General features: G+C 47.9%; 4 protein-coding genes and 1 long non-coding RNA gene across 7 annotated transcripts; 4 read left to right on the top strand and 1 right to left on the bottom strand.

Moving 5' to 3' along the window:
- Positions 1-55: 55 nt before the first annotated feature.
- LOC138912422 (uncharacterized) lies at positions 56-951 on the top strand. Its single transcript, XR_011417967.1, has 2 exons — positions 56-123; positions 184-951. It is a non-coding gene; the product is annotated as an uncharacterized lncRNA (long non-coding RNA).
- A 364-nt stretch (positions 952-1,315) lies between these two features.
- Spn55B (Serpin 55B) lies at positions 1,316-3,232 on the top strand. Its single transcript, XM_017154734.3, has 2 exons — positions 1,316-2,332; positions 2,879-3,232. The coding sequence occupies exons 1-2, from the start codon at positions 1,475-1,477 to the stop codon at positions 3,143-3,145; spliced, it is 1,125 nt and encodes a 374-aa protein (XP_017010223.2). The 5' UTR covers positions 1,316-1,474; the 3' UTR covers positions 3,146-3,232.
- Positions 3,233-3,574: 342 nt separating this feature from the next.
- On the top strand, positions 3,575-5,353 carry Dlip3 (Dorsal interacting protein 3). Its single transcript, XM_017154735.3, has 3 exons — positions 3,575-3,894; positions 4,095-4,220; positions 4,285-5,353. The coding sequence occupies exons 1-3, from the start codon at positions 3,801-3,803 to the stop codon at positions 5,121-5,123; spliced, it is 1,059 nt and encodes a 352-aa protein (XP_017010224.2). The 5' UTR covers positions 3,575-3,800; the 3' UTR covers positions 5,124-5,353.
- Positions 5,354-5,397: 44 nt separating this feature from the next.
- Hsf (Heat shock factor) lies at positions 5,398-9,711 on the bottom strand. Of its 2 annotated transcripts, XM_017154732.3 has the most exons (8): positions 9,487-9,711; positions 8,971-9,197; positions 8,065-8,173; positions 6,873-8,005; positions 6,534-6,817; positions 6,356-6,461; positions 6,033-6,108; positions 5,398-5,967 (listed from the first exon to the last, which is right to left on the bottom strand). In XM_017154732.3, the coding sequence occupies exons 2-8, from the start codon at positions 9,178-9,180 to the stop codon at positions 5,813-5,815; spliced, it is 2,073 nt and encodes a 690-aa protein (XP_017010221.2). In that variant the 5' UTR covers positions 9,181-9,197; positions 9,487-9,711; the 3' UTR covers positions 5,398-5,812. The 2 variants fall into 2 exon arrangements, with proteins under 2 accessions (XP_017010221.2, XP_070068601.1); XM_070212500.1 differs by having other exon boundaries at positions 6,356-6,817.
- A 660-nt stretch (positions 9,712-10,371) lies between these two features.
- Positions 10,372-14,867, top strand: Pcl (polycomb protein Pcl). Of its 2 annotated transcripts, none has more exons than XM_017154694.3 (5): positions 10,372-10,555; positions 10,808-12,365; positions 12,435-12,607; positions 12,665-13,730; positions 13,791-14,867. In XM_017154694.3, exons 1-5 carry the CDS (start codon positions 10,530-10,532, stop codon positions 14,184-14,186), a joined length of 3,219 nt encoding a protein of 1,072 aa, XP_017010183.2. In that variant the 5' UTR covers positions 10,372-10,529; the 3' UTR covers positions 14,187-14,867. The 2 variants fall into 2 exon arrangements, with proteins under 2 accessions (XP_017010183.2, XP_070068600.1); XM_070212499.1 differs by having other exon boundaries at positions 10,379-10,555; positions 10,813-12,365.
- Positions 14,868-15,025: the final 158 nt, after the last annotated feature.

Raw genomic sequence — 15,025 nt, 5'->3', positions numbered from 1 at the left:
GGGAACTCCTTTTCGATAAGCCACCATTTCTGGAATCACCCTAATATTTCCACAACTAATATCGACTGCATCAGCAAAAATTATCTCTTCTCTAATGCAATATGTAAATAAACATTAGGATTTGTGAGTAATTCTAAATTTAAGCAATTCCCATACAATTATTAATAAACAATTTCATTTTAGGGCGATGGTGTCGTCCATGTGCCGTGTTTGCCTCGGAAAAAGTGAAAGCATGTTCAATATATTTGAAGAGATACCAGGAGTTAAAGTATCCATTCCATTTCTGATTTCTAAGTGCACTGGCTTTAAAATTGAGAAAGGAGACTCATTCTCCAAAAACATTTGCATTGAATGCCTGCAGGCTGCGCAAAATGCCATCGAGATAAATCAATCTTACAGCCAGTTTAAAAAGGAGCAGGAGGATGAGGAGAACTTACTCGAGGAACAAGTGTGCAGAGTATCAGACAATGATGAAGATGTCCCTTCTCAATATTTTAAACAAGTTAAAAAGGAAAGGGGTCATAATATTAATGGCCCGGATCAAAGGGACCAATTCGATTGCGTAGTGAAAAACGAGACCCTGGAAGAAGACGTATTCGAGGAAGACCAATACGGTACTTCACTATGTGACACCATCGAGCAGTCTGATTGTAAAATTAAGATCGAAGATGAAATTTTGCAAAAAAATGTTAAGGATATTGTTACAAAACCAAAAGCTAAAAGACATTCAACTAGACACAAAGCTCTTACTTTAAAGTAATTTTAAAAGTCCGCTTTGCTTTAACTTTTACCACATAATTTTAATCTTGCTTTCCGTTTTAGTGATTGCATTGAGCTATTTTTCATTTGTGTGTTATTATATTACCTAATATATAAACAAAATGTTGATCTCGCTGAGCTAATAAATATAACCTAGACTACCCATTTAAGCACTGGGCAAAGCTTTTTAAATACATTTTTTATTTTTATATGTTTTGTATATTAGTAAAAAAATTTTTTATTTTAATTACTTTCAAAAAGAATTAATTTTTTGAATTCGATAACAAATTGGGAAGACCATCTTCCGTTGTTTCTTGCTAGTATATTTTTCAGTATTTCTTGGTAATATTTTTTGGCGCCAAGGCCTGCGGTCACATTGCGGAATTGGATTAAAAACTTTGTTTACAAAATTCCTGCATGAAAACCACTGAAACTATACTAAAATGGCTAAAAATAGGTGTCCTGACCTTAGGGAAACCCCCAAGATGGCAGGGGCGCTGAAAGGGGAGCGGTGACGCCGCCTATTCTACTCGGCTGTTTTGATGATGTTTGCTTTGGAAAGTGACTCATCCGCCGGCAGCCGATGCCTGTTTTCACTTTTGTTGTGGCCCCGAACGGCATTTAAGACATTCCGGTGTAGACAGCGGGCCAGAAAACAAGTACACGCAATTCCGCGACCACACAGCACACACCCACAATCTCCCAGCCCATCGAAATGTTCGATTTCAATTTGGAATTTGCCCGTGGCGGCGCCCGTTTCACCACGGAACTTTTCCAGCTTTTGAGCGCCGGTGGCCTCAAGGAGAACGTGGTCTTCTCGCCCTTCTCCATCCAAACCTGCATCGCCTTGGCTTTTGCCGGTTCGCAGGGCGAAACCGCCGACGAGATAGCCAAGGCTTTGCACTTTGTCTCAAACTTTCCGCCTGAGGTTGCCCAGACTTTCCAGTTCGTCCTGGAGAAGTATCGCAATAGCAACCTGCTGCGCGTGGCCAACAAGCTGTACGTTCAGGAGGGCAAGCAGCTGAAACCGGACTACCAGGCGGCCATCAAGGAGCAGTATCATTCGGAGGCCGAGTCCATTAACTTTGCCCTCAGCGACGCCGCCGCCCAGGCCATCAATGCCTGGGTGAATGCCAAGACGCAGGGCAAGATCACGGAGCTGGTGAGCGCCGACTCCTTCTCGGACCTCACCCGCCTCGTCCTGGTCAATGCCCTGCACTTCAAGGGCAGCTGGGCGCACAAGTTCAACGAGGAGCGCACCGAGGAGGACGATTTCTGGGTGGGCGAGGAGGAGCAGGTCAGGGTGAAGTACATGAACCAGAAGGCCAAGTTCAACTATGGCTACTTTGAGGATTTGGGCTGCACTGCCCTCGAGATGCCCTACCAGGACTCGGATCTCTCCATGTTTGTCCTGCTGCCGCAGGAAAGAACGGGCATTTTCGCCCTCGCCGAGAAGCTCAAGAGCGTCAACCTGGTGGATCTGGCCGATAAGTTGACCGTGGAGGAGGTTCATGTGAAGTTCCCCAAGTTCAAGGTGGATTACTCCCTGGAATTGGCCGAGAAACTGAAGCAGGTAAGCTGAAAATACCTTTTGCTTAGAGAAATTAGCTTGTGGCGACCCACATTTGACACAATTAAGCTCTGTTCATGGTCAACTTTCGTTTTTACATAATTTGTCACAGTTCCTTGACCGCATTTTCTAACAAATGACTTCCTTATAAGTCAAGTTGCGTGTTTAAGGTGAAATAATCAGCTATTATTAGCAGTAGCCCACTAAATTCCCTGATAAAACGCAGAAATATTCCACTTTATAGACACGTTGCAGTACTGCAAACCGCCCCCGAAAATATTTATTGAGTTCTTATCTTAAAAATTCCCTCGATTGATGTGTGTATTATTTTTAGTAGCTTATCGCCGTTAAGGTGTCTTAGATAAGCAAAATGGTCTGCCATATACCGGCTCGTTTTAAAGATCAGGTATCAGAACCCACGAACCCCATAAAGTTGAAGAACTTTTAGCTGCAGTCGGATGTGACGCACCTATCTTATCGATCACAAACCCTCTAGCGGCTATGACCTCATTAGTTATTTACCTGGTGTTTATTTGTTTTTACTTTCAGTTGGGCATCACGAAAATGTTCACCGACGGAGCCGAGTTCAATAATCTCCTGGACTCTCCCGAGGGCGTCTTTGTGTCCAATGTCCTGCACAAGGCCACCATCGAGGTGAATGAGGAGGGCACGGAGGCGGCGGCCGCCACCGGCATGATCATGATGACCCGCATGATGACCTTCCCCCTGCAGTTCCAGGCGGATCGGCCCTTCCTATACGTAATCTGGAACAAGAAGAACATCCTCTTCGCCGGTGCCTTCGTGAATGCTGCTTAGAAGCTCAACTCTCACTCTTTTTCTACTGTTTGTATTGTTTTAATTGAAAAGTATTTTTAAATAAATAAGCGCTCCATGTCAAATTTACCTATCCATTGTTTGTTTTTAGTGGATTGGCGGTATGTGTATAAGTATAAACAGAAGAATTTGAGATAAAACACCTGTCGAATATGTGATATGCCTCATTTCGAAGCTTTTTAAGCTCCTAAATCAATTTAAAAAAAGGTGATAAATATAAAAAGGCAGAATCTTACTCTTAAATTCGCTTTTATGTATTTTATTAGCTAAAATAAGCCTAGAAGCTAGAAATTAGTTGCCACCTAAGAAATTTTAAATTACGCGCCAATCGTGTAGTGCTGCCACCTTATCCGAGTCTTCCTTTCGATACCCTTTACGCGCAATCGATAGGCGGCCGCAAAAGGGCCTAAATCTGGCCAAGCGCCAAGACCAGCCGATTTGAGTCTGCGCAGAGCGCGTAAAACCAAAACGAAGAGAACGCAGGAGAGTCGAACGGTAAATCGGTCGCAGCAAAATAAACTTTTAGAATCGCCAGCGAGAGCCGTCTTGAAGGTCCGGAAAAAGGAAGAAAGCGGTCGCCTATGGCCAACTGACTCGCGAAACTATACAAACTAGTACAAGGGAAAACCAAGTCGCGATGAGCAGGAGAAGCGGAAACCAGGACATCAGTTCCAAGTCGGAGAAGATGCAGCGCTACTACGCGGAGCGCGAGACCACAGGACCCGAGTTCGGTGAGTTTCCCTCGGTACACAATGGACTCGGATTCAGAATCAGAATCTGAGCGACAGCCACCGGGGCTCGCAGAATCAACCCCCAAAGCGAAGGATGTGTCTTCTGTGCTTAGGGGTTGCTGTTTTCTACTGTGCTGCGAAGAAACGTAGAAAGCGAAGCAGATTTTAACGATTTTTCCCACAAATCCTATTGCCTGCAGACGATCGCCTGATAAAGCTGGTGCGCGCCAATCCGGCCATCTACGATGTCAGCCATCCGCATTATCGCCGCAATCCGGTGCGAGTGGACATATGGGATCGCATCGCCAACGAACTGGGCGCCTCCTGTGAGTATTTGTTTGGCAAACTGCGTAGATTGTCTCAGCAAAACCACCCTCTTTTTCACCACAGCTCGATTCCTGCAGACCAAATGGAAGAACATACGCTACAACTATCTGCAGGAGGTGAAGGCCATTGAGACGGGACAGGCGAATCCGAATGTGCGCAAGCGGCGCTTCACCGAGGATCTCTCCTTCCTGCAGAACACGGCCCAAACGTATAATGTCAAGAAATCCCAGAGCTATGTGGCGCCCCAAAACGGGGCGGGTAGTGACAACGACAGCAATAGCTTCCTCTATCCCGATCCGGAGCACCTGAAGATCGACGCCTCCGAGGGCTACGACATCATCGAGCTGGACAACAGCGAGGATGGCTCGAATAGCGACGACAACGAGATTGTGCCCGAGCTGCAGCTGGTCATGGAGGAGCCCAAGACGGAACTATCCCTGCAGACGACCCTCAACGGCACCAGTAGCAGCAATCACAGCCACGAGCACGACCATGTCAGCTCGCCGGCCTCCTCGCCCCTGCTCACGCCCATGGTGGTCATGGGCAATGGCTACGACCAGCAGGAGGTGCACCAGGCGCACCAGCAGCCGCCATCCCAGCAGGAGCAGAAGCAGATCAAGAACAGCTCGCTGTCGAATGGAGAGGTGACCATCGAACCCATTTACAAGCCGGCGGCCACCAGACGCACGTTACCCAGCGACTTCCTGACCAATCCCTTCAAGCGCAAGGCCACCGAAACGCCGCTGCAGACCCAAGTGACGACGCCCTACAGCGATCCCATCGAGCTCTACTGCCTCTCGCTGGTGGACACACTGCGCAGCATGCCCCGGTCGGAGCGGGAACGGGTCAAGTTCGAGTTCGCCAGCATTCTGAAGGACGCAAAGTACAAGGACGAGTGCTAGGGCGTCGCTATTCTATACGTACAACTCTCGATTAGTCACCTTAGTGGTAAACAACGCACTTACAACACACTCATTTATGTATTATTAAACTTACAATTATTTTGTATCTCTGCGTTCCCGTCTTAGGCTAAGGGTATAAGTTAATTTGTATTAAGATGAGGCGATAGAAGTCCATATCTATTCAGTTGTATCAACAATGATCCGAAATAAATTATGCACAAAACAAGGTAGCAATTGGTGTTTCCCTATTCCGTGGAAAAGAAAAACAGTACAGTTCATTTGCAGCTCAAGGCAGCTTAAAACAATTTATTATCGATTAATAAAAGTGCGATCTTAAATCGTCTAGATCAGCGATCGAGCAGCGTTCATCCCTCTCGATCGGTTAGTGCAAACTAAAAATCTTCTACCTGAGCCGAGGCCCTCAAAATCCCCGGATACAAAATACATCTAAATATTAACTGATTCTTCGAGTCTTTCTACAACAAGAACTGGTTAGTCTATATATCATATATATAGTGCATAAGGCATATACAGCATCATTAATATGATTACGGTGATTAAAAGTAGCATGATTATAGGTATGAATCAACTAAAAGGTTAGACAGAGTAAGTGAAGAAAATTAACACGTAAAAGATTGATTCAATTAAAAGCTAGAAACAAATTGTTCGCTGCTACTACTTAATATAAGTTACAACTCGTGACGTGGCGTATTCAACACCGAGTTCTGCGTCTGCAGCTGCTGGCGTCTGTTGGCCTCCTGATCCTTGTTGCCATCGTCCGTGTCCAGAATGTCGGACAGATCGTACATGGGCTGATAGGAAATCAGTTCTGAGCCACTGGGTGCTGTTTAGAAGCAGATCAAATATGTTAATTGCGAACAGAGGATTAAGAGTCTTTTCCAAACTCACCCTTCTTTTCACTGCTTAGGCTGTCATTGGGAAAAGATAAGCCGTAGTTGTCCATCAGATCCGAGTCATTAAAGAGCTGTAAAGCATACATAAAAGAGAACATGGTTAGTTTTCTAGTTAGGTAACTTTTAAACATAGAAGCCTAGCATGTGCGGACGCTTTGCGCTGACCTTTAGAAGCAGCTCGTCCTCGGTCAACTGAAAAATGGGCGTCCTGCCAGGCGCCTGATCATGTAAATAGAACGTTTGTAAAGTGAGCCTTAAGTCGGACACACGGACAGCTAATCCAGAAAACAACTAAGGATAGTAACTATGGATACTTACACCCAGAAGCATGTTTTGATCAATGGCCACCCCGTCGCCACGCAACAGATCCTTCAGAGTTTCCAGCTCATCTTGCATGTTGTCCAAGTGCCCATGGAGATCGTCACTGCAACAGTAAGAATTTGCCTCTTGATTATGGCTGTTCTGGCTGGTATGGGAAATCTTCTTGTCTACTAACACTGAGGGGATCCTGAGGAGCTGACCGTTGTTGAGATCTCGCGTAGCTCCGTTCTCGCTGCCCGTGTACTTGGCCACAGCCAAGGCCGCCGCCTCCTCCTCATTGGCCTGTGCCTTGGCTGCAGCCTTCGATGTCGAGGCCTGATTTGCATCCAACAAAGAACTATTGGTGGGCACATCGAAATTGCTGGCAAACTTGCCGCTGCTCACTGTAGATTGCCCGAATTTCTGCTGCTGATCCAGCTTGGCTGCCTCCTCCACGCCAGCAGGCAGCAAAGAAGAGTCCTGTAGATTAAAAACAATTAGCAATCACTTAAGAGTGAGACTTAAAGCCACTCACTTCGAATATATCCGTAGGCATATCTTCACTGATAAAGTTTACATTGTACAGATCAGAGTTTGAGGGATTTATAAGCTCCATTATTCCAGAGTTGTTCTCCGGCTCGGCCTTGATAATCATTGGCTGAACCATTCCCTGGTTGCTCTTGCGCTGCACCTTAGGACCGCCCTCTTCCACCAGAATTGGGGCGGCATCGATGGTTACTTCTCCTGCGCGTCGTCGCAGCTTGTTCTGCTCCTTGAGCTGCTGACGCTTCTGCTCCTGCTCCCGCACCATGGGCGTGGTGAGGACGTTCTGCTCTTCGTGATACGGCGGACTGTTGGGCACCTCCTGGACATGCGAGTCGGGGGCCTCGGTGACCGTGTAGACAACTTGCTGGGCCGGCGACTGACTGCTCACACTGGAGGCGAGCGGAGAGGCTGCTCCTCCGACCAGAAGATTACCGCCAGCAGTTCCATTGCCCTGGAGCAGCAAGTCCTCGACGCTCTGATTCGAATAGTCGACGTTGTGCGAGCTAATGCTTATATTCGAACGCGGCCGCTCGACGGCCAGCGGGGAGACGCTCTCCTGGTCGTACTGCGAAGCTGCAGCGTAGTTAGTCGGCGAAGGATTCATCACCTCGTCGAGCAGCTCCTCGCTGAGCTCGTGGATGACCGGGCCGCCGCCGCCCTCGCTCTCCGTCTCGCTGGTGCTGCGAGCACGATCGTTCTCCGGCGTGTCGTTGATCATCAGCTGCATGTGGCGCTTGACGCCGGACATGTTGCGCGACGGTTGCACGATGGAGATTAGGAACTGGATCAGTTTGTTGACTATCTGCTGCTGCTTGGCGTGCTTCTGACGCAGGCTGGCTATCTCGCGCCACAGCACCTCGTTTTCCTGCTTCATGGCGGAGAAACGCGAGTCCAGGTTGTCCTGGCGTCCGCGCATCACCTTCACATCGCTGAGGATCTTCGACACGGCCTCCTGCTTCAGCACACTCTTGTCGTCCCCGTTTTTGTTATTCGATATCTTCCTTTTGATTTGGTCCAGTAAATACGGGGAGTTGCGCTTGAAGAAGGGATGTGAGAACTCAATCTCGTCGCGATCGAAGCGCAGGCCTCCGTTGTCAATGGAGGTGATCTTGTGGAAACCATCTGGAGATTAAATAATTTCAATTAAATTTAATTAAGAATTTTGTATGCACTTTACTTACACATATTCAGTTGTCTGATGAAGCTGGCCATGTTGTTGTGCTTGTAGTTCAGGGGCAGCAATTCCTTGGCGAATTGCGCCTGATTTTGTATAACAAAACTTTGGCCATCCTGTAATGAAACGAAAAACGGAAGCGATATGAGAGTCATGCTGATATGAGGTTGCCACAAACCTATTCGCGGTAGGCCGCAAACCGAAAACGATAAGCGATTGCGTATATGTTTGTAGCACCGAATATAATTAGCTAATTATAATTATATCTATAGAGGCAAAAGGCGAAATTACAGCGGTGTTCAAAGTAATAGTAATGCTCATTACAACGGTCAATTAGTTTAAGAAAAGTTGAAACTACAAAAAAAAACAATTTTTTTTTGGTATACGAATTTAGTGATAATAGTATTTCATATGTTAGTAATGTGTTCCAATCTAAGGTTTTTAAGCTCTTTAAATTGTTTTCTTTCCAATACTGCTATTAATTTGCTCTCATCTGTATGATTTTGATTGTAAAAGGTATAAAAACGCTATAGTGATAAGCACACTCTTCACTAAGAGTGTGTGGAAACCAAAAGTGAGAACCAAATACTCTTATCTTAAATGGAAAACCGAATGAATGACCAGGGGAAATTTTTCGATTGACAGATGGGAGATGGAAAATTTTCCAGAGTTCACGCACGTACGCATGCAAATGGCATAAAAACAACAACAACAACAACAGCAAGGGCTTGCATACGTGCGTTGCGGCACAGCAACAACAAAACAGAGAGGCATAGAGAGAAAAGGCGAGAAAGAGAGCTTGAGCTTGAGACACCTGCACGTCATTGTTGCCATGCTGATTAGCGGTAAGTGGTGGGAGGGGGAGGGGGAGTCCCTGGAAAGGTAAATAAACAATATGGCGGCATAGGATTACCTTGGTCCAGCAGATCAAGCGATTGGTATCGGCGTCGTCGACGAGGCGCCACAGTTTGGCCAAGAAGGCCGGCACCCCGCTCCCGATGGCGCCCGCGTCCCCGAACGAGTGCATCCTCCTGGAAGGCAGCTGCTCCTCCTCGTCGTCCTCCTCTTCCTCCGATTCGTGCTTGAACTGCACGGCTTTGGCGGATGAACGCGGCCTGGACATATAGTGACCAGCGCAGCCTGGAAAGGAGTAGTCAATGAATTCACAGCTCACCCATACACTGGCCCCCCTTCCAGTTCACAGTTCATTTTTCCGTGCGTGTGTGTGAGTGTGTGTGCGGGGGGCAGTGTGTGCGTGTCCAGGTACAAAATACATATATGTAAAATGTACATATGGGTACATTTTCTGATGTGAAAGTTGCAGCTCCAACGCAATCGGATATTTTCAATTACAGCCAAGTGCGTCATTCGAGCCACCAACTTGCACAAATGGAGCTCTAGTTCTTCTTCTCCTGCTCCGCCTACCTACCTTAACAATTTTACAGCTCTCTCGGCGTTCGCGGCGTAGAAAACTCGCTGTTAACACGTTTAGTTTGCGTTTCGCACTTCACTTTCGCTGTGTACCGCTTTTTTAAGCTCTGTTCTTCTGTTTTCCAAGTGTTTTTCCGCGTTTTATTCACAAGTGAAAATTTAATGAAATCTCCGAATTGCTTTTGCTTTTGTTCGTAGCGTGACCAGTTTGGAAAAAACCCATCGAACTAAAGTTTGCTGCTATTTATACCCTTTTCGCTGTCTGCTTGTCTCCTCTGGTATTTTTCTAGTATTTTCTGGCGCGCAGCTTCGTTATTCAAATGTTGACCCCGATTCCTGTAATGATCATTAGGATAATTAAATAAAATAGTTGATTACTGAAGCTGGGATTTAAATGATAGGCTTTATAGTTATTGCACTACTGTTGCGACTACTCACTGCTATCTGTGATAGGCAAGTGCTGGGAATACTAGGGTGGTATTTTGAGCAGGTAGTGTTTTTGGTTTTTGGTATTTTTAACTTGGTTGTTTTTGAACTTTAATTTAAATTTATAATAAGCGATATTACAATTCAACCACTTATTTAAGCACATGTATTTGTATTTAAAAATCATATAAATCTCTGAATTATTATTTCAAAAGAAAATGTATTCGTTTTTTTTTGACATTTTATATTTTTTAAAATCTATATTATACCCATTTTTTATTCTCTGGTTAAGAGGTAATTATGTTATATTGTATCTAATTTAACTAGTTTAATTTAAATGAACTATTAATAAATAAAAACAAATAAGTTCCTAGTTAAAATTTCCCTGAAATATAATATTAATGGTCCCCTGCCTAGCCAGTATTTTTGGCCTCTTCTAGTATTTTCCAGCACTACCGCCGAGCGGTCACACAGTGGGCATATGTTGAAAAATGGCTGACACAAATTAATTTTCAAGTGATTTGTTTTGTGCATTTTCGCTGGTGTTAGGGATGAACTTGGCCCAACGACGACTAAAGCCGACAGCCGAATTAATTAGAGCACAATGCTAATTTAATGCGCGAATCGAGGCACACAGAAAGGTGGGTAAATCGGCTCCCCAACTAGGAGACTGGTGCGTGTGGAAAAGTACGAATGTGGAAGGCACACAGAATACAAAAGGGCCCGCTCTCCAGCCCGTACGTGTAGCCCCTTGTGTGCATGTATGTGTCGGCGGGGCAACAAAAAATTCGACGAAAAAGGCGCCAGATTAATGAGCTCGTGTTAATCGGCGAGAGACCCATTAAAAAGCAATCACCAAAAGCCGGCAAACTAAAGGTTCCTATTTTTTGCAGAAAAGACTGCTGCGCATCAAGCACCATCACCACCAGCCAAACCACCCACACAGCCGCAATGATGAACAACCATTACCACTTGCAACACGACCATCCGCCGCAGAACGTGGCACACGTTCCGTTCCTGCAACAGCCGACGGCCGCCGTGGCCCCCGGAGCTCCTCCTCCCGCGACCAGCACCACATACGGCTACTTGCCGCAGGCTGGTCAGCAGCCGCAGTGGATGACCACCACCTACCAGATCCTGCCGCCCACCGCAGGACCTGCTGCCACGGTGGCCAAGCGTTTCTACGCCGGAGGAGCAGCGCCACAGGCCACCCATCCCGCACATCCCAGCACCATCCAGATCACCAACAGCTTCGCCCAGCAGGCCACGCCGACGAAGCAACAGGCGGCCAGCAGCTCCAGTCCCTTCAAGGCCAACAACATCAGGATCATCTCGACGACGCCGAGTGCTTATAGTTTGCAGAACAAGTCGCCGCAGGAACCGCACTCTATTTACGCGCCCGTTCAGTCTTATTATTTGCCCAGCGGCGGTGGCCAAACGGCGGGGCAACTCAACCTTATGGCAGCGGCGGCTAAGCAACTGCAACCTCCTCCACTTGTGCCCGTGAGCAACTCCACCTCGTCACCCCCATCCACTGTGGTGCTGGACCGCATCAACATTTGCATCAACAACCACTACGCGGAGTCGCCCTCCTCGCTCAGCTCATCGCTGAGCAGCGCCCAGCAGCCGTCTCCCATCATACCGGCCATCCAGCACAAGGCCATCCTGCCCCTCATCGACAGCAGCACGGCGGACAGCAGCAGCTGCAGCAGCAGTTCGGTGTCCAGCAGCAGCTATGGTGGAGCCACCACCACCTCGGCGGCTGTGGTCATAGTGGATGAGCCGGATTCGACGACCACAACGCCCCAGACGCCGCCCACAACGCCGGAGACTTTGATGAGTTCGCCGGGGAAGAGCGAGCTGTCGCCCTCGCCTCCGCTGCTGCTCAAGGCCGTCAGCCAAATGAAGCCGAGCTTCAAGGCCGTCGAAGCAGCACAGCCGCACACGCCGTTAACTCCACCATCTCCTCCTCCGCCACCAGTGGCTGCTCCTCCTCCTCCGCCGCCGGTGGTGGTCACCTATGCCCTGCAGGAGGATGTCTTTATCAAATGCAACGACGGCAGGTTCTACCTGGGCACTATTATTGAGCAAACAAGCGACCAGTTTCTCATCCGCTTCGATGATCAGTCGGAGCAATGGTGTGAGCCGGACAAACTGCGCAAGTTGGGGGGCAGCCCATCCACTGGCGGCGGAGGTGGGTCCAGCTCGGATACGTCCAGTGCCTCCACCAGCGGACCCATGTGCGTGGCCTGCAAGCGGTCGGATGTCGAGGATGTGGTGGAAATCTGCGAGCGCTGCGGACGCGGCTATCATCGTGGCTGTACCATCGAAATCGTCACCGGCAGCGGAATTTGGAGCTGCAAACGGTGTGCGAAACCCATGAAAATGCAACAGCCGGTTAACCATGAGATCAGCAAGCCTGCGGGGATTTGCCGTCAATTACCCTACCATGTGAGTATCTATGCTGCGTACCTAAGCCTAAGATTAGGTTGCTAATCCGATGGTTTTTCCCTCACACAGGCGGATAAGCTCAGCTGGGATGAGAAGCATCGGGTGAACGAGGAGCAGATTTATTGCTACTGCGGCAAGCCGGGCAAATTCGATCACAATATGCTGCAGTGCTGCAAGTGCCGCAACTGGTTCCACACCCAATGCATGCAGAACTTCAAGAGGAAGCTGCTGCGCGGCGACATGTAAGTCGGGACTTGCCTTTTAGGTATTCTAAATACTAATTAAACGAATCCCCCCAGGTTCTTTGTATTCTGCTGCACTGTGTGCAACAATGGCGTGGAGTTTGTGCGACGTCTGCAGATCGACTGGGTAGACGTGCTGCACATTGCCCTGTACAATCTGCGCAAGCACCAGCACCAGAAGTACCATCACCTGCTGAAGGACATTTGGCCCTTCATACTCGAGCAGCGCCACCAGCTTCCCATCTGCGAGCAATGGCGCTCGCTGCCGGAGACGGCACTCATGGAGCGCATCAAGCAGACGCTGAAGGCGGAGCGCTTCGTCTGCGGCAGGGAGTTCAAAAGAGCGCCAGCCTTCTATGCGCTTCGCCACAGCGGGCCGCCACTTACGCCCAAGGTATTCCTAGAGCCCCACGAGGAACTTTCCGATGAACTGCTGGTCAAGAAGTTCAAACTGACTCTGCTGCCGAGGCAGGAACCCCCGAAAAGAGTACCCAAAGATGTGTACGAGTTCAATACGGATGAAGATGAGCCAGTGGAGACGAGCGAGGACGAGATTCCCATCAAGCAGATCATCGAGAAGGCCAAAAAGCAGGCCAGCCAGAAGGCGGATGAGCAGGATGAGCTGCCCAAGCAGTCGGAACATGTTGAGGCAGTCGCTCTCGACCTCGCCGACGACAATGCCAACGACGGCGATCCCGGCAAGCTGCCAGCAGCTCCCATTCCTCCGCTGCTGGACGCCAACAGCAGTCGCAAACGCAAGGCTTTCCGCCTGTCCAAGCGCTATGACAACAGCCGCAACCACTGTGATCTATCGTCCGACGAGAACTCGAGCAGCAGTCGGGGAACCAGCTCGCTGGACCTCATCATACCGCCGCCGGCCAATTTTCTGGGACGCAACAATCCCTTCTTGATGGCCACCCCCAAGAAGGCGACGCAGGGTGGCCGAGGTGGCATCGTGGCAAATGGCATCATCAACAGCATTTTCAAGCTCAAGGGCAACTCCAAGGAGCAGCCGCGCATGGTGCGCACCATCAAGCGAAGACTGAGTGCCAAAGACATAACCATTGGGCCCAATCAGGAGGTGCGCAGGCGACGCAACCGCCGCCTGACCACGGCCATTGAGGTAGGAGCTTAAACTTGAATTAAATAACAGTTCCTAATACGTTTTTCTATCAACTAATAGGTCATCAGCACCACCACCATTAATCCCATACCCAGCCACTACCTTCCTCTCTATGCCAAAGATCTGCAGCCGCCGGCGGCGCCGCCAATGGGAAAGCCAACGCACGGACGCCTGTTGCGCCAGCGGCCTCAGAAGCTGTCGCCCAGCCAGAGCCGCCGGAACTCCACCAGTTCGACGGCCACGAACAGCAGCAGCAGCAACGGGCTGGCGGCACCGGGACAACATTCCATGCTCGATCTGAAGCAGTCGGTGAACAAGTACTTTGGCGGCGCCATGAATCGCATAGATGCCGGCGAGTCCTTCGCCATTCGGGCCAAACGGCGCATGGGAAACGGACAGGTCCAGTACCTCGTGGAGTGGGGAGGAGATGCTGCGATCGGATCGATGGGAAACTAGACTCTTTTGGCACACCCGACAACTCATTTTTACTTTTATGTTTATCATTTTTCATTATAATTCTCCTGCGTTATTCTTTATTAATGTTCGCTGCCAGCTCCGGGCCTCCTTATTTGTTAACGTTTAAAAGTTTATTACCAATCCACTGCCAAAATAGCAAAAGAATGTTCAAAATATTGGTTCAGCACTAAAGCGGTTAAAGTGTTAAAATGTAAAAAATTGCAAAAAGCAACTGAATACAGGTTATAATTGTGCAATGGCAGTAAATTGTTGCAGCAAAACTTAAGAAAATTTCCACAAAATTGGCAAAAGTATTACAAGATTAATCTGTAATCTGACATTCGCTGCTGAATGAAAACGTATTAATTAATGTCTATCGAAAGGAAAACGATTCAGTTAAGTTCGTACTTTAGCTACATGTAATATGCCCATGTATATTTTTGAAAAATATATATTAAAAGGGAAACTCTCACACAAAAACCATGTTATGCATACAAAAAATGATTGATATACATTACACAACACAAATTTAATAAAATGTAGGACTAGTTGAATAATTTTCGCCCATAATCTAGGGAAAACCACACAATAATGAGTTAAGCAAGTACTTTTTAACTATTAAAAGCTATACGAAAATCAAAATTGAGTTGAACGCAAAATTAAATCTCAAGCTAAACCAGACCGAAATATGTGTTTAATGAAGTATATAATGCCCAAATAAATGTTTCGAAAGTGCCCGTTTCTGTGATTTTTGTCGGATCATCCAAGTAGGCGGAAAAAGTGACATTTGGAGTTTGAAGCTTGTCAGGCCCCGAGTTTTGCCTCCCCGCTTCATTAGG

Source organism: Drosophila takahashii, chromosome 2R (genome assembly GCF_030179915.1).
Source record: "Drosophila takahashii strain IR98-3 E-12201 chromosome 2R, DtakHiC1v2, whole genome shotgun sequence".
Lineage (NCBI taxonomy): Eukaryota > Metazoa > Arthropoda > Insecta > Diptera > Drosophilidae > Drosophila > Drosophila takahashii.
This window is presented reverse-complemented; position numbering and strand designations above follow the sequence as displayed.